The sequence below is a fragment of the Hippocampus bargibanti genome, linkage group LG02 (assembly GCF_051943395.1).
Source record: "Hippocampus bargibanti isolate YZ-2025 linkage group LG02, ASM5194339v1, whole genome shotgun sequence".
NCBI classification, from domain to species: Eukaryota; Metazoa; Chordata; class Actinopteri; order Syngnathiformes; family Syngnathidae; genus Hippocampus; species Hippocampus bargibanti.
Window position 1 is genome coordinate 14,266,321 of NC_142735.1, and position 25,802 is coordinate 14,292,122.

At 43.7% G+C, this 25,802-nt stretch overlaps 1 protein-coding gene across 4 annotated transcripts in view; it reads right to left on the bottom strand.

Moving 5' to 3' along the window:
• gpc3 (glypican 3) overlaps positions 1–25,802 on the bottom strand; it is a 104,376-nt gene that overhangs the window by 51,062 nt on the left and 27,512 nt on the right. For all 4 annotated transcript variants that reach the window (XR_016114154.1, XM_088989528.1, XM_088989530.1 and 1 more), the window contains one exon: positions 688–1,370. Coding sequence is in view for 3 of the 4 variants with exons in the window: in XM_088989528.1 (XP_088845654.1) it covers positions 688–1,370 (683 nt within the window). In the remaining variant the exon portion in view is untranslated. The remainder of the gene's footprint in view (positions 1–687; positions 1,371–25,802) is intronic.

Below are 25,802 nucleotides of genomic sequence, written 5' to 3' on the forward strand. Positions count from 1 at the left end.
CTTCACAAATAATCATGCTCACTTTGGATCGATACTCTCAGATATGTTTAAAATGTTCTACTTACTGTAACTTTGGAATTAATTCATTTCCAAACCATTTGTTGGTTTCTGTAACTTTGCAACATGTGTTTATTTAGCGAGTGGTATTTTCTTTCTACAGATTTGTCTCAGGAATGAGGTAAACTGGCATCCATACCAGCAGACTCTGGCGACAGACGGGATACACCCTGAACCGGTCAACAGTCAATTGCAGGGCACATATTAAGTATTCATTAAGTTTTTCGAGTGTTGAATTATTAACCTAACATGCATTTGGGAAAACCACGCAATCACTGGAAGAACACTGCTTTCGGCCTACCTGTGTGGCATTTGCAAAGAACTGAACAAAAAAATCATAGCCATGGTGCTGGCTTCTAGATCAGACATGAAAATCTTCACCTTGACAGAAATTATGCAGCTTCAAAAAAAAGACTACATACTTTGCGAAAAGAAAAAAATGGGAGAAATTGATTACAAGAAAAAGGTGAGTTGTTGTGTCTTTTCTTCAATGAAAGGTTTTACCTCACAGCCTTTGAACCCGACAGTAAAAAAAAAAAATGTTTCCTCTCATAAAGTTCACAGTTGTTTATTCCAACTTGATCATATTTTGTGGTTACTGGTCTGTGTGCGTGCCCGTGTACGACTCACCACACTACTGAGACGGCTGCGTGCATTTACTGCATTCTTGAGTGCCAGTTTGATCATGGCCGGAAGCCTGAGGACAACCGCCTCCATGTCCTGCTCGCCGCTCATGGATAAGGCCAACGTCCCCAAGCCATCCACGTAGGTCTTCCAATGAGGTTGCACCTCGGCCGCTCCCCCCAGGCAGCCGTGCATCACCGCTTGGCAGAAGCCTCTGCAGACTGGCGGCCCGAGCAAGCCCTGGCAGTGCGGGCAGTACCACAGTCTCATCAAGGCCCGGCCACAGTCCCGACCGGGCCGCAGATGGTCCGTGGTATTAACAACCTCGATGCCAAGGTTCAACGCCTGAAGAAAAACTCGTGTTGCAAGAAGGGAGCGGGAGAGACGAGTCATCATGAGTTTAGGATAAGGGCCAAAGGCTGCCGACTCCTTCCAGGCCTCTCTGATGCACTCCTCGGAAAAAGATCCACCGCCCCCAAGCAGGCGGCGATATGTCATGTGGAAAAGGCGGCCATAGAGCACCGCCACCATGTGATCAACTGTGGAGTCTGAGCCCAGGATGTAGAGCGACATATCCAGGAAGAGCTGCCCGACTGAGCTCTGGGCTCCGCCTCCGAGAGCGGGGAACTCCGATTTGAGCATCATCAGTGTTGCATTTCGACCGTGGCGCAGCACCAAGTCAAAGGCCTCTGCAAGACAACAAACCAACAATAGTAGATCTTAGTTATGATGAGTATATGGTGACGTGGTTATTGACAGATGGGATAAAAATTCGCTGAGCACACTATTGCCGGAGCTGCTGTAAGCCACAGTTCACATTCAGACTTGAGACTTAAGACAAACCAGGTAATTTACACCCAAAAGATATTTTTTGTTACCTGTGTCCCAGATTTATACTAGTTGCGGGTGGGCCTGTAATGTAAACAGGGTATACGTATGTTGTTCAAGCATGATCTCCCATAATTGACTGAAATATTTTTTTTCTTTGGCCCCAAAACCCCATCACAGGTATTGCCAAGATACTTTTTATGTGTTTTTAACTCATTCACTGCCAGACATCCAGAGCCAGGGTTTTTGTGACTGTCACTCGAATTCCAGGACTCACAGAATATTGAGTTTTAGGACTATATAAACATTCAATGCAGTGTAAGAAACCTTAGGCTCACTTCTTTCATCAGGAAAAAAGAGTTAATTCCTAAATGATATGGGTCTGGAGTTATATGAGCTTGAAATGAGGGCGGCTGTCCAAAATACAATGCAATACATACATATTGGTTTATATAGCGCTTTAAGGGACAACCGACGTCACGTTTTTGTTTCTTAACTGACATCAGAAAAACGTTTTATAGCATCTAAAACACGCGGTATGATATTTTTATTCAAATGCAAAACACCAATAAAAATGACTTAAAGTGTCCAAAATCTATATATATATATATATATCTAAATGCATCTCTTGATTCTGCACTATGTACAGTCTTGTTTATAGAACGGTTTTTGCACATCTACATTTGCACAGTATACAGTTGACATTTTTATTTTGTTATGCTTAGAATATCTTGTTTTCTATCCTTTCACTCCCACCCCTACCCCATCCCTCTTCAATTGCTGCTGTGGACTGCAAATTTCCCCATTGCGGGACGAATAAAGGTATTCTGATTCTGATCTGCAAAAAATTGAGCTGCGAATTGGGCATTTTCAGAAAGTCCCGCCCTCAGTTTGTGACGTCACGCCAAGACGTCTTGCCTTGCTGGAGAATCAAAACAATGGTTTCAGATTCGGAGAATATGCTTTCTTGTTACACCACCAGTTATGAATATGATTCAAATAGTTCTGAAGAGGAAAGCATACATGTTTGCAATCGATTAAAGAATTTATTCCATGCCATTTTGAGGCAACATTGGGGAGAAACGATCACCAGAAAAGAGGCACAAAATGGCCTGTGGCCACCTCCGTTTCCACAGGCTGATAAATTCCTTATATGGATTTTGGGTGCAACACAAGGTTTTCAGACCAAACAATACAGCAAAATACATTGATGTGATGGAAGGACTGCTACAATGTGTCTTTCTTTCGCTCAGGGTGCGTTCCTTTAGTGACGTCACGTACGGACTCGTCACCAACTCAAAAACAAGACTTCCTGAATATTCAGCGCGAGTCTTAAAACGTAAAAAATAGCCAAATGCTGGGGAATCTTTTTAAAATACGCTCAGTAGAAGTCATTTGAAACCATTTTACAAATTATGGACACAACTTGTCCGGAGACGTCGGTTGTCCTTTAACAACAGCTGAAGCTTGAACAAGGCGCTAACATGGAAAAAAAGGAAAAGCTGCCCCCTTGTAGAAGGAAAAAAACATTGCCAGAGGTCTCGCCCGCACTATCTTGGCACCCAAGTGAGAAAAAACAAAACCTGAACTAATTCGGGAATGGTGCTCAACGTCGTATTTTCAATTCCTAAATAAATTCGGGAATGGCAGTGAATGAGTTAAAGTGCATTCTGCTGCCCTTTTGCTCATCGGGTCGAATCTTTCTAAAAATTCTGCAGTATAAAATACAATTCATTCCAACAATGTGATGAAAAAAAAAATAAAAAAAACAAACAGGAAATCCCAATGTCTTTATTAGTGTGCATTGTACATCAGATACTGTACAAAAGCGTCCATAGAGAGTGTGCAAGAAGCAATGCAAGCATGGAAAGAAAATAATCAGTGGCATTTTGAGGCTCCAAGAGTCAACGTCTTATCTCCAAGCTGGCGTAGGAGATGACGGCTCTATCAATGCAGCCAGCAGCCATCGTATGAAAGGACAATAACAGCAGGGATTTTGAGCACGATTACCAAACTTCACGGGGAGCTGAAAGTCGATGCAATGAAGCTTTTCCCTGGAGAGAAGCAAGATGCTAAAGTTCTACCCCCCACGGGTCCTCTCCACCTCTATTTTGAATGATGGCTCCATCGTTGATATGCAGCAAGATACATTACTTTGAGCGACTTCGAAGGCAATTATTGGTTGATTTGCTTGAACAGCATGCCATTTCATCTTTTTTTGGTGGTGGTGGTGGTGGGGGGGGCTGATTTCACGGGAGATGGGTTGATGGAGAAACTTTCTTTCTCATCTTCATTCTGCATCAAATGATCCCCCAAACAGTCATGAGAGACATTTACACATCAAAACGATCTTCCAACCTGTCTCCTGAGTGCAAAGCCTAAAAATAAGTTTAGCATTGAATATTTTTACTCTTGACAAAAGTGACAAAAGTTGATGTATGACACAAGAGCCTCAAAACCTATGCGCATCTCTTTTGCTTTGAATAAGAGCTGTCATTGAGCTTCTGGATGAGATGTATGGATCTTCTGAGAAGAGAATCACACAGGAGATACAGTGTCAGGTAAGTAAATACCCAATTTGTCTCATGGCAAGAATAAACATGATGAAAGTCAGTACAAGCACATTACCAGTTCTTTCAAAAGTGTTGGAACGGCAAGGTCACTTCCCTTAGATTCAGTTGTGCTTATAAATGAAATGATATTATTATTATATACTGAAGACATTTGGGCTTCAGATCAAAAGATGAATACAGTATCAGACAAAAATTCATACTTCCAACATTTATTTCGTGGTATTTAACTCTAAACGACAAGTCAGAACTCGGTCCGGCGTCCCAGTGTGGAGTTTGCATGTTCTTCCCGGGGCCGCGTGGTTTTTCCACGGGAGCTCCGGTTTCCTACCACAAAACATGCATGGCAAGCTGATTGAACACTCAAAAATTGTCCCTACGTGTGAGTGTGAGCGCAGATGGTTGTTGGCTGGCAACCAATTCAGGGTGTCCTCTGACTTGTGCCCAAAGATGGCTGGGATCGTCTCCAGACCCCCCCCCCCCCCCCCCCCCCCCCCCCCCCCCCCCCCCCCCCCGACCCTCGTGAGGATTAAGTGGTCCGTAAATGGATAGATGAATGGGTGACAAGTCAGAACACAGCATCTCTTATTGAAAAATGCCTACTTTTAAAGTGAGCAAAAGTACCACACTTTTAGCACTAAAAGTCGCACCTAAAAGCTCCTAAAAGATTTCCTCAAACGCCGACAGTGTGCCTTATAATCCGATGCACCTTTTTCTGTTTTGTGGGATTTGGCATTTTCAAGGTTATGAAAAGTGTTTTGTTCCAGATTCAGTGTATTTGAAGGCTCGATTTCAATATGCATTGTATTCCCTTTAGTATAGCTCCATCTCGTGGATACATAATGCCACCGCAGCCACTGTTGTAGCTTCTATTCTATGCGCCTGAGAATGTGTTGCGCCGCAGATATATGAAAACAGTTTTGAATTTGGCCATTGAATCACGGTGCGCCTTACAATCAAAGCATCTTATAATGTGCAAAATACAGTCTTGAAATTGATATGATGACATGAAAGTGAAGAATATGAATAAACAACACAATTTGTTCAAAATAATTTAAATCCTAAACACGGTTGTAAAAGGTAGCCGTCGTCAGGCCATGGCAAGCAGAGACTGTGGAAGATCCCCATTGAATTCAGAGGTCCCAAGGTAGAGTTCTCTTCAGAGTTTCAAGGAGAGCTGTTGATACGTTTCTTAACAGCGTCGTAGACAAACACGGATAGATAGATATTTCTTCGGTTGGTGCTTATAATCAGATATTTCTTCAGTTGGTGCATACCTGGTCCTTGTTCTCATTTTTTGAGGCGAGCTGCCTTGATGACGCACACACACTCGCACACACGTACACACCATAAATAATAACTCGGTCTTTCATGGACTTCTCTCAAAGGGACTCTGTATTGTTCACACTTAAAACGGGCTTTGTGGGGTAGGTATGGTGTGATATGAGTGTTGAGTAGATTGTTATTGATGATTTGAAGTAGATGTTAGCTAATATGATCATTTGATATGCTTTCATCCAGTGGTTATTTTAATAATATTGCTTCAGGAGAAAGTAAGGCGAGCACAATGTTATCGCCTTTGTATTCGGCAAAATGGTTTGATGAAGGAGTATAAAGAGAATTGACGGGCAGGGCTTATTGGTTTACATTTTTAGACTGCCGCTCCATCTGACAGACACAGTACCTTCCCGTGTGATCACTCGGGAGACGAGATGAAAATGGGAGGAATGCGGTAACAAGCCACTCATCAACCTCAAGTGTATTTGTTCCTCTTAGCTGTTTTTTTTTTATTTTCCTCTAATTCAGCCGCTACCTGTAGTATCTCTTTCCCCACAGGGAGCAGATCCACTTTGTAAAGTTTCACAGAAAGACTAGAGGGCTCATGATAAATGCAATTCATTGGATGTAAGTCGCCAAGGGTCGTGGCAAGAAAGACCGCAAGCCCATTTCCTGTGCATGCTGCTGTTTTCCTTTCATCAGTGAAAGCATTTGTGGGATCAGGTGTCCTCTAATGGACAGAGAGGGCCCGTATGTCAGAGACCTGTGACATTCTGGATGCAACGATAGGGGGGTTGAGAACGCACATTAGCGAAGAAGGAGCCCACAGATGGATAGCAACGGGGACACAATTAGAATGATCAGACATGTTTGCTTTGTCTATGTCACAGATGGAGGCAAGCTGGCGGCCCGTTCGTCCTCTTGGACTGAGTGTTTTGTATACGCGCGCCAATCGAGCCATATTGAAATATGTAAGCCTCATTCACCCTGTGAGTGAACTGGCAACTGGAGAGGGCACAAGCAAGAGCAGACTACAACATGTTATACACACAGGCTGGAATTCTAATTTGGTTTCCATCCCTATCTACATGTCCTTTCAATTTTACCTAATTTGAGCGTCTCATTCCCTTTGAGGATTAAAATACAGATCAGATCTTTCAGAGTCCTACAAAGGGCCTTGACTGTCAACAGTGTTATACAGTACTGACATCATGTAAGCATATTGGGAAGCAGATCATCCTTCTCAGTTTGTCATGGCATTATCCAAAGTTTGCCTGACGCCCCCCCCCCCTTCATTTAGATATCAAAAAGCTGAAACTGACACGAAGCGCGCTTCTCATTTAATCTATTAATTCCCTGTCATTGCACATATACGATGTTCATGAAGCCCTCAGACCGCTTGTCAAATTAATCAGCTGTAGGGCCCGCGGCAGACAAGACTGGCTGACCGCCGACAGCGGCTGTCTGCAATGGCAAACTCGTTCTCAACTGCTTCATCAATCTTCGCACCATTCTCCCATTATCCACGCGCGGGAAAAACATCAATAAATTACCACAGCAATGAGACTAATCCATTTGGTTGATGGAGTGTCACCTCGAGACGCCACAGACTGATGTAGAAGTTGCAAGCACCTGGTCCGGTGACAAAATAGCACAGGCACAAGCTTCCCAGGGAAGACTGGCAGTCACATTCAAAAAGGATTAACTGCACGGGCTGTTTTTTCTCTTCTTTCTTTGTGTTACCTTACGTCAAATTTCACTCCTCACGATGTCAAAAGGGAAAACTTAGATGACTACTACGGAAATGCAAATGCAAATTGTTGCAATATAGCAAAAAGATGCCATTGGGTGTATGTCTCTGTATGTGAAATCCACTCCTCCATCCATTTTCGATCATGCTTGTCTTCATTAGGGACTGAGTTGGAGCCTAGCCAAGATGACTCTGGGGAGGCAGATGACCTACACTAATTGTAGCGCACATATGAACAAACAACCACTAACTATGTATTTGCTGGAAAGGCAGCCACTCTCGCGGCGCCGTCTTGAAGTCAAAAGAACAAAAAAAACTAAATAACAAATAACATGACAAAACAAAGACACAGAGAGACATTCATTTTTAAGCACTTTCTGTACCCTCTTTGTTACATAAAGCAGTTCCAGATGAAAGAGGAGAGGATCAAAGCGTCTCTTCACCAGTGGATCAGGGACATCATGGTGGAATATGCACGTCAACTACAAGCTAAATGTTGAAAGCAAACACGAAGCTGTAGCATCCATTGATGAAAAGAGATCGTCTCACATCTCCTGTCCCCCATAAATAAGAGTTGTTGCTCATGCATATGACAATTTGTCAAACAAAATGACATGAAAACTTGACTTGTGTGTGGGCAGTATGGGCATCGGTTCTCACTCAGTGACGGTGTGAATGTGGGTGTGACTAACTGCCGACCAGTTCAGGGGTCCAGAAACTCCTGTGAGCCCGTCCAGGATAAGCCGTGTTGAACGTGGATAGATGGATGGATTATAGAATTAACTAGAGGTCTTATTATTATTATTTTATTATTTTTACAAATGATTTTTAATTGAGTCCGTTCACTAATTTAAAAACATTCCATGATGACGAGAAAAATATGCACATATCCAGTTCTTAATCTGCACACACACGCACGCACGCACGCACGCACGCACACACACACACACACACACACACACACACACACACACACACACACACACACACACACACACACACACACACACACGCACGCACACGCACGCACGCACGCAGAGGCTGGGTTGAGTTGAGGAACAATGAAAACAGGATTCTGATCAGGCCCAGATAGCATCGCCAGTACACTGTGAGGGCCAGTGGAGAACAAGGTGGGAATGAGATTTGTTTTAGGTTATTCTGTCTGTCGTTTACGGTAAACAAACACCAACAAACATGGCTCCAGCACACTAAACCACGACACATACCTGCCGAGCATAACAGTAGCCAGGCGGCCACACTGTGGGTCAACATTTGGCACACCATTGTGTGAAAGTCAGGTATGACTCACAGGTGACCATGAGAGAGATCACACACCAGAAGATCATCGTTTTCATTCATAAAAAAGTTGGGACAATTTTCCCTCAAAACCACACCAAATGCAAGGAAAATTCAACATTTTCATCTTCGGAACCAGTCACATTGTGTCTAATGAAAAGGCAAGCAAGAAAATATCCATCCATATTCTCAACTCCATTTGAAATTGATTATTGGTTCAAGAAGCACATTTCCCATCAGGACCATCATCTCTTCCAATTTGCAGCTAGGGAATGCAGGAACAAATCGTGCGGCATGGTAGTTGATACAAAAGATACCGGGCTGCTTTCTCTCTTTCAGTTTTTCTGACTTTCACTCTTGACTCCATCCTTCTGTGGTGCTCGGCAAGGTCAAAAGGGACAACTTGCAGGCTGCGTCGGAAGACAGGACACTGCAGTGCAGAGGACACGGCAGGGAGCAGGGGACACCAGAGCATAAGCAAAGCCAGTAAAGGGCCAGAGGGCAGAAGAAGGACAGTTTTAGTATGATCTTCCCAGAAAGGCAACCTTGAGTGAGGCTTTGAAGCAGCATTCAAAGGCAGCAGAGTCATGTGTTGCCAGAGCTGCAAGACACACTCGGCACTTCTTGGCAAAAGTCAAGGCCGCTGATGATGTGAAGGCACAACTTCTGACTCTGGACTCTTTCCAATACAGACTGGATCATTCAGTGAAATATGAATCCAATAATCAGTGGGAGGAAGTCAGATTGAGCATCAACCAAAACTTTGTTTCCACCTTTCACTTCCTGCATGCAAGTGATGTGAGCCACAGCAAAGGTGGTGAGGTCTCAGTGTGTGATGTAACACCATAACGCGTCCAGTCCAGCATGGCTTTGTGGAACCTTCTGTGCAGTTCGCTTCTCTGAAAGAAAAAAAAACATGTTGACTTGGTGTGCAAATCCAAGCCTTGTTTGTTCAAGATAACTTTCCTGTCGAAATTAGGAATATATGTTGCAATCTCACCTCCTTTTGAACTCAGATTGACACATGTTAAATGTCAGACGGTGAGATTCTTTCAGTTTGAACAGGACTACACAAACCATAGGAGAAGCGCTACATAAATATAAATGTATTATTTTGTGTACCTGATCCTAACCACCAAAATACAGTATTCCAACATACACCAGATTAAAAAGTGCGACAACAAAGCAATGACATGAACTGAAACGATGGGTATACAGAAACCTCTGCATCCCTCATGAACACACCTCCAGCACGCTAGCTGCGGTTACTTGTCCCGAGTGCAAACAATTTAAGACTACACGTATTGAACAGCCAAGCTCAAGCGCCCCACTCAAAATCAAGTAGCTCCACTTTGTTCATCCAACATGCATCTGTGAGGAGATCCTGTAGCGTGAGATGAATATGCTCCCACACACGCGCCACTTCGCCTGTGCAAAAATATATTTCAAAAGAAATGTATTTTCCAGATCACAAACGCGCACTGACTGACGCGCGCTGACTGATATCAAGCGCTCGAAGAGTCTATCTGTTTTGAAATGCGGTGTGGAGGCGATGAATGAGAAATAATCTGTGAGTTTGGAAAAGGCCGACAAGATGACATGTGATAGAAGTTCTTCAAACCGATGAGTGCACAGTGGGAAAGATATAGAGCGAGAAGAACAAGGAGTGTGAACGATGGAAAGATCCGGCGAGGGTGTCACTGAGATCGCTGCTGACTTTGTTCTATACGCCAAGGACGTGATGTTCTCATCACTCTCTTCCTCTGTCACTAAAATGTCACAGAAATGACTGGTGGGATGCCCCCAAATGAATAGAAAGCACAAGACAAGTTCCGTTGGCTTCGAAAATATGTCTTTTTCCTCATCATTAAGTGTAATTCAGAAATAGTAGCATTTGAAGGAAACAAACCTCGTGCACTTAACTGGTAACGGGCTTCAGGGTAGAGAAGGTGCAGAATAAACAAGTCTCGAGTAAAACATAAAACATCTCGAATGAGATGTTTTATTGGAACAGAATTTGGTTGTGAAAATTGAACCACTCCTTTACTACATAACCGTTAATGAAGTTAAAATAGTTAACGCATTATACTTGTCTCTAATGCCTTGTGTTGTGTATAATTACAATCAAAAGGGTGGTGGGGGAAGGAAAAGTGAGCAAATTCTGCTTTATTTCCTAAATTAACTCATTGACTGCCAGCCGTGCAAAAATGTGCCCACTACAGTGCCAGGGTTTTGTCATTGTCACTCGAATTCCAGGACCGACAGAATATTCACTTTTAGGACTACATAAACATTCAATGCAGCATAAGAAACATTAGACTAGCGTGCTTGGAATCCAAGAACATGAATGAGCAAAATAGCAGTATAGATTTAGAAGGCTCATTTTAAAAGAATTCACTGCTTTTTATGGGAGTGGATCTGCATTTCATACACCCAAAATCCAGATCCCATTTCTTATTTGTAGATATAGTGTATTGTCAATTTGCCGGAAATATTTAGATTTTTTTTCATTTTGTCTCTTGTGTCAAAGTCCTGCAGGAGCAAGTGAGTAGGGAGTACATTAGACAACAAACATGCTTAATACACTCCCTTCAAAAGAATTCTCTTGTGTAACAATCAATTTGAAGCTAAGCTTTTAGTTGATCCTGTTATTAAACGCGCTAATAGCTTGAAAGCATATCAGACACAGCAATGAGACGCCGATTGTTGAGCGCCACCTGACGCAAACATTACAGCAAAGTCTGTGATTGACATTGAAAAATTAAAATCGACTTAAAGAGGAGGAAGAAGAGGCTCGTGGAAGTCTCCAACGCGGACAGCTGAGAGGTAAGAAACTGCGATCTTGAGAGTCTCGTGAGTTTCCGTTCACATTTTCACGCATGGTCTCGCTGCTTTTGGTCTGCACAAGTGTGAAAGATCGGCTGCAAGTGGCTCGGATCTGTCCCGTTAATGGACATCACAATAAGCCTCGTATCATAAAGTAAAATATTAAAATAACTATGAATAAGCTGCCGTCTTAAATGACAATGTGAATTGCACAGAAAACACACGCTTGCTTCTGACTGAAGAATTTTCAAAAGAATCACTTCCCCAAAGTCAGCGTTCTGGTTAATCTGAGCAGATTGTGTACCTTGTCAGCCAAAGTTTATGGATAAACAAGCTAATTGAGTAATGCTGCACAGATGAAGGCACTCTCCCAACTGTGCTATAAATAGGTGAGAGGTAAGAAATTCTGCTGCATGATGGGATGGAAACTGAAAACTCTGTTGTTTATGTGTGAGAGATGAAGCACAAACACCTACGCCACCTAAGTGACTTAGGGGAACCCTCAACTTCAACAGCCACATCTTTCTCACCGCGTCTTCACACAATCTGTCATCCCAAATGTGACTCTGGTTTGTAAATCCCCAAAACACACGCACACAAACTGACAGTGATGCCAGTTTAGCAGAATGTGTGTTTCAGTCACCGCAACAAAAATGAAATACACAGAGGCACAACCACTCTGACAAGCTTCTGGTTTGATCAAAGCTGCGGCGCACAAACACATATGCGCACACACACGCGCGCACACACACACACACACACACACACACACGCACACACACACACACACACACACACACACGCGCGCGCGCACACACATATACACGCACACACACACACACAGACACGCACACACACTCGTCTTCATTAATTCGAGCCGCTCTAACCTTCTGTGCCCTCTTCTCCCCAATTTTTCACCTCAAGTACTTTCTACATTCATATGAACTGAAAAAGAAATACAGGAGATGGTAATAATGTTATGGGTGTGGAGGTCAAAGGAAAAGCAATGACACAAGGCCATGTTTATGTTATTTATTGCAAGGAGAAAATACATTTCATCCCCTTTTCCCCTTTGCAGCCCCAAAATCCCTCTTGAACCCTGTCCTCCTATCCTCCGTGAATCACATCCTTACATTACGATTTCAACCAACACTGAATTTTTAATAAGGGTCTCAGTAAGAGGGGAGCTGGCTTCTTCCATTCACTTTCACCCAGCACCTTTCACTCACCTTCACTCCTCTCTCTAATTCGCCCACGCAAGGCCCGATTTCTCACTTTCCCCTTCCCAAAGTCAGTGATGAATGGGTGAATGCTGCCATCTCTGTGCACCCACCAGCGAAAGGCAGAGGCCAGCTAACGCTGCTTCGACGCTCCCGGGATCATAGGCAGGAGAGACAGTAATTAATCCTGGAGGCAGTGCTGCGGGATGTGCTGTGTGCTTCAAGAACATATGGGGTGCGTGAGGGTGTGAAATTCCAGACAGTTATATTAATACTATGTAAAACTCGGGGTGATTTGTCTCAGATCACCGTGTGTGTGTGTGTGTGTGTGTGTGTGTGTGTGTGTGTGTGTGTGTGTGTGTGTGTGTGTGTGTGTGTGTGTGTGTGTGTGTGTGTGTGTGTGTGTGTGTGTGCGTGTGTCTGTGTGTCGATGTGCACCTTAAATAACACCACTTGGGTACAGACTGCAGCAGCCAGAGGCAGGACATACAAGACTGTCCTTCAACTCTTGGGTCAAACACACTGAAATACACAATACACACACAGGCGCGCGCACACACACACGCGCGCGCACACGTGCACACACACACACACACACACACACACACACACACACACACACACACACACACACACACACACACGCACACAGAGTTCATTGGCAACAATGAAGCACATACTGTAGCTATGGAAAGCCAACACAAAAAGTGTGAAAGGGTTGTGAAATAATATTCCAGCTCCTTTTTGTTGGAGTAAATCGATTGTCGGCGGCACTCTGAATAATAACTAAGGTCTAATTGGGTGCAGACATCTGAGAAGCCTCCAAACGCCACATTTCCTCAAACCGCAGTCATGGGTGTTACTCAACGGCAGGCAGTATCAGGACTTTATTTGTACACATTTTTAAAAGGGAAAGTCCACCCAAAAATAATAATATAATAATATCTTTTTAATGGTGATACTAGTGCAGCATGGAGTCTTGCACACTGCAAGACTCCAAACTAGGGTGCGGAAAATCATACTGGACTCTCCGCACCCTGCCCACCACCTTTTCCAGCTACTCCCCTCAGGCAGGCACTACCGATCCATGCGCACCAAATCCAGCAGACATTTAAACAGCTTCTTCCCCCAAGCCATTAACTCTTTGAACAGTAGCCCAAATGGAATTCTATTGCGCCTCTTTGCAATTTTTTTTGCTGATGATACTACGTGCAGCGTGTTCGACCGGAAACAAATTCCTTGTGTGTTCTACATACTTGGCAATAAAGATGATTCTGATTCTGATGTTCAACCCGAGTTCTACATATTTGGCCAATAAAGATGATTCTGATTCTGATGCTCCGTCCACCCCCAATATACTAGTCTATATATTCTTATTACTATTGTATAGGAGTTAAGCAGCGAAATCTACTTGTATCCATTTAAGGGGCTGTCATTTTGCTACTGAGTGTTGACTTAAAAGCCTGCTCAGGGCCCAAGTAATGTCCCATCACAGCTTGCCTCTTCTCTGAAGTCGAGCTGGTAATAATAGTACCGCACGTTTATGCATTTTATTTGTGGAATGGACTATGCATATAAGTGTTAACATATAACGAGGGCTTCCCCAGTAATACTATTTGATTGCTGTAATGGTAAACAATACACTTACAATATATCATAATATACAGGCGAATGCAGGCTAAAATGAGGAGTCCACGCAATGACTTTGTTGTGTGCATGACCTCGCACAACTACAAACAACACAATTGATTCATCACCTCATTAAATGCCACAACGAAGAAAATAGCTTTCATCTCACCAAATAATTTATAGTCGTTTATATTTGAAGTTATGGCGTTTTGGGTGTATCACATTTGCTAACATGCCTGTCACTCTCTCTCTCAACTCGTATCCCATTCAGAGAAGGCAGACTTAGACCACTTTAAAAATATTGCTGGTCTTAACAATAGTATTTTCACATCCTTGTTGTTCTAAAGACAATTTAAGGCACTTCAGCACGGACGGAGACCATTAGCTGTGCACAGAGAGCATCCATGTGTGATTGTGTAACTTTGACTGACACTGACTGCTGCGAGCAGTTGATGATATAAATAATCCAAATTTAGGCTACACAAAGTCCAGTTGACTTTATTACATCAATATTGGGGATCACCTGTTCTTATTATTTTAGTGGACGATACTGTTACGATTTGCATGGTGGTGATGGCAGTTATGGATCCCAAAAAGCAGGCAGGAGGGAGCAGCAGGTTGTATTTGAGAAATTGTATTACAATAAAGTTACAGGAACAAAATCTAATCTATCTAAAAACATCTCATCTAAAAACAGGAACAAATTCTAAAACATCAAAGTCCTTCAAACAGAAAAAAAGTATTAAATAAAGACCAAGAGTAAAAGTCTGCCAAGATGAAATAAACATGCACAGCATACAATGCACAATGCATACAATTGCGTACAATGCATACAATGACCCGACGCCGAATGGTGGTGCCGGGAGTCCTTTTTGACTGCCATTGATTGGAACCACCAGCACGTGCGAGGCTGCACGCAGGGCTGACAGCGCTACCCGTTGGTCGCCAATCCGAACGTGGCAATCTGCCACTGATCGGGACGACCAGCACCTGTGATGGTGCGGGCGGGGCGGACAGCACCACCCGTTGGTCGCCAACCAGATCATGACAGATCAGAATCAGAATCATCTTTATTGCCAAGTATGTAGAACACACAAGGAATTTGTTTCCGGTAGAACACGCTGCACTAGTATCGTTGTCAAAAAAAACTGCTAAGTGGCACTATACAGTTCCATTTTGGCTACTGTTGAAAGAGTTCAAAGAGTTAATGGCTTGGGGTAAGAAGCTGTTTAAATGTCTGCTGGATTTGGTGCGCATGGATCGGTAGCGCCTGCCTGAGGGGAGTAGCTGGAAAAGGTGGTGGGCAGGGTGCGGAGGGTCCAGTAGGATTTTCCGCGCCCTAGTTTGGATTCTTGCAGTGTGCAAGTCCTCGAGAGTGGGTAGGGCGGTGCCAATTATTTTTTCCGCCATCCTAACTGTCCGTTGAAGTCGGATTTTGTCCATTTTTGTGGCGGCCCCGAACCAAACGGTGATGGAAGAACACAGGATGGATTCGATGACAGCCGTGTAGAAATGTTGCAGCACCTCATGTGGCAGGCCATGCTTCTTTAGCAGCCTCAGGAAGTACATTCTCTGTTGGGCCTTTTTCTGGATAGAGTTGGTGTTGACCTCCCACTTCATGTCCTGGGAGACTGTGATTCCCAGGAACTTGAAGGTCTCAACGGTTGACACCAGGCAGTTGGATAGTGTGAGGGGTAGCTGTGGTGATGGATGTTTCCTGAAGTCCACGATCATCTCAACTGTCTTGAGCCTGTTCAGCTCCAGGTTGTGACGGCTGCACCAGAGCTCCAGCTGCTCCACTTGTTGTCGGTACGCAGACTCGTCGCCGTCTTTGATGAGACCGATGACCGTGGTGTCGTCTGCGAACTTTATGAATTTGACAGCTGGGTGCGTTGAGGTGCAGTCGTTTGTGTAGAGAGAGAAGAGCAATGGAGAGAGGACGCATCCCTGCGGGGCTCCAGTGCTCGTGGTTCGTGTTGTGGATGATATATTTCCCAGTCTGACCTGTTGTGTCCGTCCTGTCAGGAAGCTGAGGGTCCACTGGCAGATCGTGGGGGACACACCAAGCTGGAGAAGTTTGGGGATGAGGAGTTCTGGGATGATGGTATTGAACGCAGAGCTGTCGTCCACAAACAGGATCCTTGCGTAGGTACATACAATGACTTATTTGTCGATGAGAAGGTTTCTTCAGCCGTCATCTGTACAAAAGTGAAGGTTTCGGACGTTTCGCCTCCTATCCAAGAGGCTTCGTCAGCGAACTAAAGTCTGACTGGTCGTATCGGCCCCATTTATATATCCCTAATGTCCAGACTTGGTGGCGCCGGACACCGCTATGATAGGTCCCTACTCTCAGGTTGGGGGGGGCGCGGGACACCCCCCTGTGGCCCCACTGATTGTTCCTACATTCCTGACTAACGATTGGCCTATTACACCCACTCCCCCCGGTATCACCTCATCAGCATAACGACCCTCATCAGCATTGCGAAAGTTGCCTAACCTGTTTTGCCTGAGCAGGCTATTGTATGAACGATCCAAATTGAACCTCACACCACCAGACCGGTTTAATGAAGGATTTTGTTGTTTTATAAGAATCGCCTCTTTTACCCCCCTTTCAAACCATCTATGTTCTTTCGCTAAGATTTTAACCTCATTGTCGTCAAATGAGTGGTTGCTAGCTTTTAGGTGCAAATGTACTGCCGATTGAGGCCCACTAGTATTATCCCTGCGATGTTGATAAAGTCTTTTTTTGAGAATTTGTTGAGTCTCCCCAATGTACTGCTCTTTACAATTTTCATTCTTACAATGTATGGAATAACCTACATTACTTTGTTTTTCATTTGGTAGCCTATCTTTTGGATGCACTAATTTTTGCCTTAACGTGTTTATCGGTTTGAAATAAGTAGGAATTTTATGTTGCCAAAGGACTCTTTGTAATTTTTCAGAAACTCCTGCAATGTACGGTACTGCTACTCCTCTCCTTTTAGAATCTTGAGAATTATTGGTTTCGTTCGCTATTCTTTCTTTCTGACATTTGTTGAATGACCACTGAGGGTACCCACAGTTAGTGAGTGCTCTCCTGATATGTTTTGACTCCTTTTCTCTACCTTCAGTGCTAGTTGGTATTAGTTTAGCCCTATGCTGGAGGGTTCTGATAACTCCTAGTTTATGTTGTAAAGGGTGGTTAGAGTCAAAAAGTAAGTATTGGTCAGTGTGCGTAGCCTTCCTAAAGACTTCTGTTTTTAGCGCTCTGTCCTCTTTTATAATTACTTTACAATCCAAGAAGGCTAGTTGGTTCTCTTGAATGTCCTCACGAGTAAATTTAATGTTGAAGTCTACAGAGTTGAGATGATCTGTGAAGGATTGAATTTCTTGTTTCTTAATTATGACAAAAGTATCGTCCACATATCTAAACCAGTGTCTAGGTTTTGTCCCTGGGAAGGATGTGAGGGCCTGTTTCTCCATCTCTTCCATGTAAAGATTAGCCACTATGGGTGAAACTGGTGAGCCCATAGCACAACCATGGATTTGTTTATAAAATTTTTCCCGAAATTGAAAATACGTAGTATTAAGGCAGATTTCTAATAATTGGCAGATGTGATCCGGTTTCAGTTTGGTTCTTTCATGCAGAGAAACATCCGCCAGCAGCCTCGTCCTCACCACTGAGACTGCTGCTGGGGTTGGGACAGATGTAAAGAGAGAAGTCACATCGTATGATGCCAAAGTTTCCTCAGGTTCCAATATGAGGTCTTTGATCCTCTCTACAAACCCTGTGGTGTTCTCTACGTGGTATTCTGTGTTACCAACCAACGGAGCTAAAATAGTTTTTAAATATTTGGCTACATTGTATGTAGAGGAGTCAATGCTACAAACAATGGGTCGGAGGGGGAACCCTTCTTTATGTATTTTTGGCAGGCCATAGATACATGGCGTGGCCACTCCCGGGTATAATCTAAAATACATCTGTTTGTCTATATGTTTTCCTTTCTCTAGCTTTTGGAGACAGTCAATCATTTCTTTCTTGTATCTATTGGAAGGGTCCCTTTTTAGTTGCTCATACGTAATAGGCCAATCGTTAGTCAGGAATGTAGGAACAATCAGTGGGGCCACAGGGGGGTGTCCCGCGCCCCCCCCCCAACCTGAGAGTAGGGACCTATCATAGCGGTGTCCGGCGCCACCAGGTCTGGACATTAGGGATATATAAATGGGGCCGATACGACCAGTCAGACTTTAGTTCGCTGACGAAGCCTCTTGGATAGGAGGCGAAACGTCCGAAACCTTCACTTTTGTACAGATGACGGCTGAAGAAACCTTCTCATCGATGGACCACTCCTGTACGACTGAGAGCTTACACAGAAATGACTTATTTGGCCACTGTGGCAGGAAGAGCAGAGGTCATACTGCAGGGATGTCAAAGTCATTTTTTGCCGCGGGCCACATTGTAGTTATGGTTTCCTCTCGAGGGCCGTTATGAATTTGGGGAACCCATTAGAATGTTTAAATCCCTTCAAATATTACATATAAAGCACACAGTAAATTAATGAATAACTCGTTTTCAAATCTGAAGTCAAGAATAATGACTTTTATTGTGGTTGACATCCAAAAATATGAAATTTTTGCCGATTTGAAAATGACACCACCATTTCCCCGGTCTGCCCACCATTACCAGAAACTACCGTATCTCCGCCCTCTGCCCTACAGATCCACGAACTGGACGTTAGACGGCTCTTCAAGCAGCAGAAGATCAAGAAAGCTGCAGGACCTGACAGAGTGTCCCCCTCCTGCCTGAGAGTCTGCGCTGACCAGCTGGCTCCGGTCTTCACACAAATCTTTAACAGATCCCTGGAGCAGTGTGAAGTCCCATCCTGCTTCAAACAGTCTACTATCGTCCCAGTTCCAAAGAATCCAGCACCCTCGGGATTGAACGACTATAGACCTGTCGCTCTGACGTCTGTGGTCATGAAGTCCTTTGAACGCCTCGTGCTGAACCACCTAAAGAACATCACCGGACCTCTGCTAGATCCTCTTCAGTTTGCCTACCGGGCAAACAGGTCTGTGGAGGATGCAGTCAACATCGGACTGCACCACATCCTCGACCACCTTGACAACACAGGAACCTACGCAAGGATCCTGTTTGTGGACTACAGCTCTGCGTTCAATACCATCATCCCAGAACTCCTCATCCCCAAACTTCTCCAGCTTGGTGTGTCCCCCACGATCTGCCAGTGGACCCTCAGCTTCCTGACAGGACGGACACAACAGGTCAGACTGGGAAATATATCATCCTCAACACGAACCACGAGCACTGGAGCCCCGCAGGGATGCGTCCTCTCTCCATTGCTCTTCTCTCTCTACACAAACGACTGCACCTCAACGCACCCAGCTGTCAAATTCATAAAGTTCGCAGACGACACCATGGTCATCGGTCTCATCAAAGACGGCGACGAGTCTGCGTACCGACAACAAGTGGAGCAGCTGGAGCTCTGGTGCAGCCGTCACAACCTGGAGCTGAACACGCTCAAGACAGTTGAGATGATGGTGGACTTCAGGAAACATCCATCACCACAGCTACCCCTCACACTATCCAACTGCCTTGTGTCAACCGTTGAGACCTTCAAGTTCCTGGGAATCACAGTCTCCCAGGACATGAAGTGGGAGGTCAACACCAACTCTATCCTGAAAAAGGCCCAACAGAGAATGTACTTCCTGAGGCTGCTAAAGAAGCATGGCCTGCCACAGGAGGTGCTGCAACATTTCTACACGGCTGTCATCGAATCCATCCTGTGTTCTTCCATCAGCGTTTGGTTTGGGGCCGCCACAAAAATGGACAAAATCCGACTTCAACGGACAGTTAGGACGGCGGAAAAAAATCATTGGCACCGCCCTACCCACTCTCGAGGACTTGCACACTGCAAGAATCCAAACTAGGGTGCGGAAAATCCTACTGGACCCTCCGCACCCTGCCCACCACCTTTTCCAGCAACGGACAGTTAGGACGGCGGAAAAAAATCATTGGCACCGCCCTACCCACTCTCGAGGACTTGCACACTGCAAGAATCCAAACTAGGGTGCGGAAAATCCTACTGGACCCTCCGCACCCTGCCCACCACCTTTTCCAGCTACTCCCCTCAGGCAGGCGCTACCGATCCATGAGCACCAAATCCAGCAGACATTTAAACAGCTTCTTCCCCCAAGCCATTAACTCTTTGAACTCTTTCAACTCTTTCAACTCTTTCAACAGTAGCCAAAATGGAACTGTATAGTGCCACTTAGCAGTTTTTTTTAACGACGATACTAGTGCAGCGTATTCTACTGGAAACAAATTCCTTGTGTGTTCTACATACTTGGCAATAAAGATGATTCTGATTCTGATTCTGATTTTGGCTCAGATTTTAGCAATCATCATGGAATTTAACAAGTTTGATTTGACTTTGACACCTATGCCATACAGTAAAAATTCATCATTTTGATGAGTCTCCCAGGAACCTCAGGAGCAAAGTTGGTTCCATAAACAATAAGGTGTGTTTTCTATCACAGAAAAAATGCTAATTGGGACAATCTGTTATCCACTTTGACATGTTTAATGTTTTGGGGGATGACCGATTATTGCAGCGTACACAAGTGTCCACAATGTCTAACCATAGGCAATAGCGCTAGGCATCATTAACCCTACCGTGGCCAGCATACCAATCACAACTCCCAACAGCATAATATGCGAGGGGAGTTTTTTTTGGTGTTCATTCTCTTGATTTAGATTTCATTTTTATTTCCAACATTTTTTTCACAAGATGTCATGGGCAATGTGAGCCTCACCAATATTACAGTTACTGAGTCGAGAAATAAGAATACATTTTATTTCTAAGCGCCTTTCAAAACTCGTAAGGACACTTTACAGTCATGGGATAAGAACATTATCCCATTTTACATCAGTGATGCTGAATTATGCTGAAAATTAACATTTAACTGTAAAATCAAAACTACCACATTATTTATCCATTCATACATCCAATATCAAATCCGTTAATCATAATGAAGGTCGCGGCCGGGCAGGTGCATATCCCAGCTATCTTCGGACAGTCAGTGGGCAACATCCTGAAATGGTTGCCAGCCAACCGTAGGGTACACTGAGACGAATAACAATTCACTCTCACAGTCAGATCTAGGAACAATTTAGAGCAGAGGTGTCAAATTCATTTTTGCTGCGGTCCACATTTTAATGTCGTTAGTTTCCCTTGGATCGTTCTTGTGAAACCCTACAAAGAAATTAAGAATAACATCTTATTTAAGTTACTATCATGAGGGGTTTGGTAACAAGAAAATGCTTCCAGTATCATTCTCATTTATTGCATTTGAAATTTGTTTTTTGATTTGCTTTTGCGGAACACACATAAAGGCGTTGTGTTTGACATCTGTTATTTAGAGTATTCCATTAAACTGCCATGCATGTTTTTTGAGGGGGTGTGGGGATATGGGAGGAAGCTGGAGTACCTGGAGAAGACTCACACAGGCATGGGCAAAACATGCAAAACAGTCGCCTTTGCCTGATGTGCTCCACACTAACGTAGCTCATATTCTGACTAGATTGAACTCGGGTGTGTCTAAGGCTGCAGGAAATAAAAATGTTATGTCCAATAAGAAGGTGGGGTCTTAGACAGCTTGAAAACAAACAAAATAACAAATCCAGCCATGCACGTTATGTTGGATGTCTGCTAGCCTGAATACCAGATACAAGTAGGTGTTGGGCTGCAGCCCACGTGCAGTGACCCATTTTCCCAAGGAAGAGGTAGCTATGAGCAGCACAGCCATTGGGTGCCAGAGGCGGGCGTACGCTGTCCCAGCGGACACAACGCTATTACAGCACAGGAAATACAATCATGCTAAGTCCAGAGGTGAAATGTAAGATTTGGCAATCGCACAGCAGAAGAGGTCCTTTTTAAGTCCAACCAGCGCCTCCTACCCATGCTTAAACATATTTGAGCTGCTTGAAGATCTGATCAAAGACACTCATACACCTATACTGAGTAGCTGCTGGTGTACTGCACAGCATCCAGAATAAAATAATGAAAGGAAACAGGTTTTTCCTCAACAGTTTTTTCATACTAAGAGGCATTTTTGGGGGGAGGTTTGCCAGACAGAGTCTGGCGGTTTCCAGTATGCTGGAGGGAGTGGGAGAAATGGAGAGAGGACGAGTTGAGGGACAAGTTGAGATGAGAGGTCACGGCAGAGGGGGGTAAATGGACTGACAGATATGGAAATTAAGTCAAGAGGGAGACAGAGATACCAAGTTTTCCTTCACTTCCTCTTTGTATTTACCCTTCGAAAAGGGAGAGAGCGCTGCCTAATAAAACATTTATCATTCCAGGAAAGTGCTTTAATGTCTGGAGTATTAAAAGGCAGGAAGAGAGAGAGAGAGAGAGAGAGAGAGAGAGAGAGAGAGAGAGAGAGAGAGAGAGAGAGAGAGACAGACAGACAGAGTGTGTGTGTGTGTGTGTGTGTGTGTGTGTGTGTGTGTGTGTGTGTGTGTGTGTGTGTGTGTGTGTGTGTGTGTGTGTGTGTGTGTGTGTGTGTGTGTGTGTGTGTGTGTGTGTGTGTGTGTGTGTGTGCGTTTTATACAGTCCAAGAGAAACAGGAAGTCCGATGTTGTCACTAAAAACATGGCTACTTATTCTCAAACCCAAATTATTGTTTTTTTTCTTTTAATGTTAAGAGTCTCATATTACACTATATACTGAAGAATGTAAACAAAGAGACAGCAAGACAGACAGGCTTTCTTTGGGTTTCATCAACTGTAATGATCACTTTTGCATTACACCTTTGCAAGTCATCATTAAATTTCAAAATGTGGATTATTGATTTTACAAATTCACTTTTAAAATGCTCAACTTGATTATGACGATATGACAATGAAGAGAGATTATTTCAAACAATAGTCAAGTATTTTTTTCTCAAAGGGTGGCCTGGTAGTCGAGTGGTTAGCACGCCGGCTTTTCAGTGCAGCAGTCGTGAGTTCAAGAGTATACATGTTCTCAACTGGCCCGCGTGGGGTCTGGCTACATACATGGCGGCTAACCTTCCCGGTTTCCTTCCACATTCCAAAAACATGCATGGCAGGCTGATTGAACACTCTAAATTGTCCCTAAGTGTGAGTGTGAAAGTGACTGGTTGTTTGTCTCCGTGTGCCCTGCGATTGGCTGGCAATCAATTGAGGGTGTCCCCGTCGAGTGATCGAAGACAGCTGGGATAGGCTCCAGCACCCCCGTGACCCTAACAATGATAAAGTGGTCTGTAAAAATGGATGGATGGAAATATAAAGTGCTCAACTTGTTTTATGACGATATGAAGATGAAGAGAGATTATTTCAGACAATTGTGTATTTTTTTTCCTCAAATTGTGATAGATCAATTCTGGAAGTATTTCCATTTCCTGTACCGGTGTGTGTGTGTGTGTTGGGGGGGGGGGCTTCTTGTGCATGTAATGCACTGTATAAATCCGCTTAGCTGTGCCTTGAAGAAAACTGCCTTCGAGTCATCTATGCGATTTTTATTCCACACCATGTGTATGTGCGTGTCAAAGGATTTTGCTGTCTTTATTGGATTGAAATTGCCTTTATTAGTCTCGCAGTGGAGAAATTTACATTTCACAGCAGCAAAGTTATGAAAGAAATCAAAGTAGAAAAGGAAAACACAGGAGCTGCTGGAAAGGCAGCCACTCTCGCGGCGCCGTCTTGAAGTCAAAAGAACAAAAAAAATAAATAAAAAAAAAATAAATAAATAACAAATAACATGACAACGCAAAGACACAGAGAGACATTCATTCTTAAGCACTTTCGAACGTCACGGCTTGATCAGGCATCACTCGAGGCTTGAATACGACCATCTGATCCAGCCGCTAGCCAACAGTCTTCCCCTCCGGTGTGACTGCCGGGCCCAGCACTGAATGGTTGACAGACAAACAGCGTTTGACAGCAGCCCACAGTGGGTCCAGCCAATAGTGGGGTATGACCCACAAGACACAGCAAGTGGAGGTTAATCTGCATTTGAGAATGTGTGTCTGTCGGCTTCTTGCTGACGTTTGTCTGAGTGACTCAATCTGGGCTGAAATGTGATGGGACTCTGAGGGAAGATGAACTTTTGATCCTCATGTCACAGTTCTCTCACTATTAGAGGATATTTGATGGAATTGTCGGTTCATCATGATTTCAAATCAAATTACAGATAAACTGTAATTGTCAGATGTTTTGTCTGTCATGCTGTTGCAACCACGCTTCCATTAGTTCATTTCACTGACACAACAACCGTTTAAACGTTTGTAAAAATGGGAGGAAAAAAATGCAATAAACCAACGTATAAAAATTAAGAGTATACTGTATCTCTTTGTGTTTACCTCATAGAGAGCTTGGTCAAATATCTTTACACATACATATCAGAATCAGAATCAGAATCATCTTTATTGCCAAGTATGTAGAACACACAAGGAATTTGTTTCCGGTAGAACACGCTGCACTAGTATCGTTGTCAAAAAAAATACTGCTAAGTGGCACTATACAGTTCCATTTTGGCTACTGTTGAAAGAGTTCAAAGAGTTAATGGCTTGGGGGAAGAAGCTGTTTAAATGTCTGCTGGATTTGGTGCGCATGGATCGGTAGCGCCTGCCTGAGGGGAGTAGCTGGAAAAGGTGGTGGGCAGGGTGCGGAGGGTCCAGTAGGATTTTCCGCGCCCTAGTTTGGATTCTTGCAGTGTGCAAGTCCTCGAGAGTGGGTAGGGCGGTGCCAATGATTTTTTCCGCCGTCCTAACTGTCCGTTGAAGTCGGATTTTGTCCATTTTTGTGGCGGCCCCGAACCAAACGGTGATGGAAGAACACAGGATGGATTCGATGACAGCCGTATGGGAAGAAAAGGATCCTTTGAATTCTACAAATGCTTTGGAAAAATGCCTGGTTGCAACCATAACACCCCCTTAAGCACAGTTTACTCGTAAACAGCCGTTCGGAAAGGCTATTCCAAACAATTCTTTATGATAGAGTTTCATGCACAATACTTTAAAAATAATTGATTAGTGCTCCGGATAATGGATGGGTGGATGAACATTTTAAAAAAAGGGGGAAAAAAACACCACTAACTTTAAAAATTATCAATTTTATGTTCAAAATTCGATAGTCAACAAAGCCAAAGGAAAGGAAATGAGTGGTTCCCTACAAATAGAAATACAATTAGAAAAGCCTCTTTATAATTTGACAGTTGAAAAATTCAAATTAAATGAAACATGATGAGAAAAAAAAACAACAACAATTAGCGTTTCCATTTTAGAGTGTAGCTAATATTTTTCGGGTAACATTCGCAAGCTAGAGATTTGTGTCAAGGGGAGATGACTCATTTGGACCGTTTGAAAGAAATCACCTTTTCCTTCTTGACCTGAGAACGTCATTGAACAAGGGAGAAGCAAAATTGGCATGAAGGTTAGGAGATTTTAATTTCTCAAAAGGCTAAATATTTGGGGAGTGACGAATAAAAATGCCATCGTCATTGTTTCCCCGGATGGTGAGAATCGTGGATGTGCGCTTTCTGGGGATTCCGTCTTTTTAATGTCGTGAATGGTGAAATGGACTAGTCCGCCTCCCGCCTGACGATCCAATTATGGGAAGGAAAAGATAAACTAAAAAATCTGTTGGGATGGGTACACAATAAGGACAAGTGCGAAAGAAACTGAATGGGTGAATGGCTGAATAAT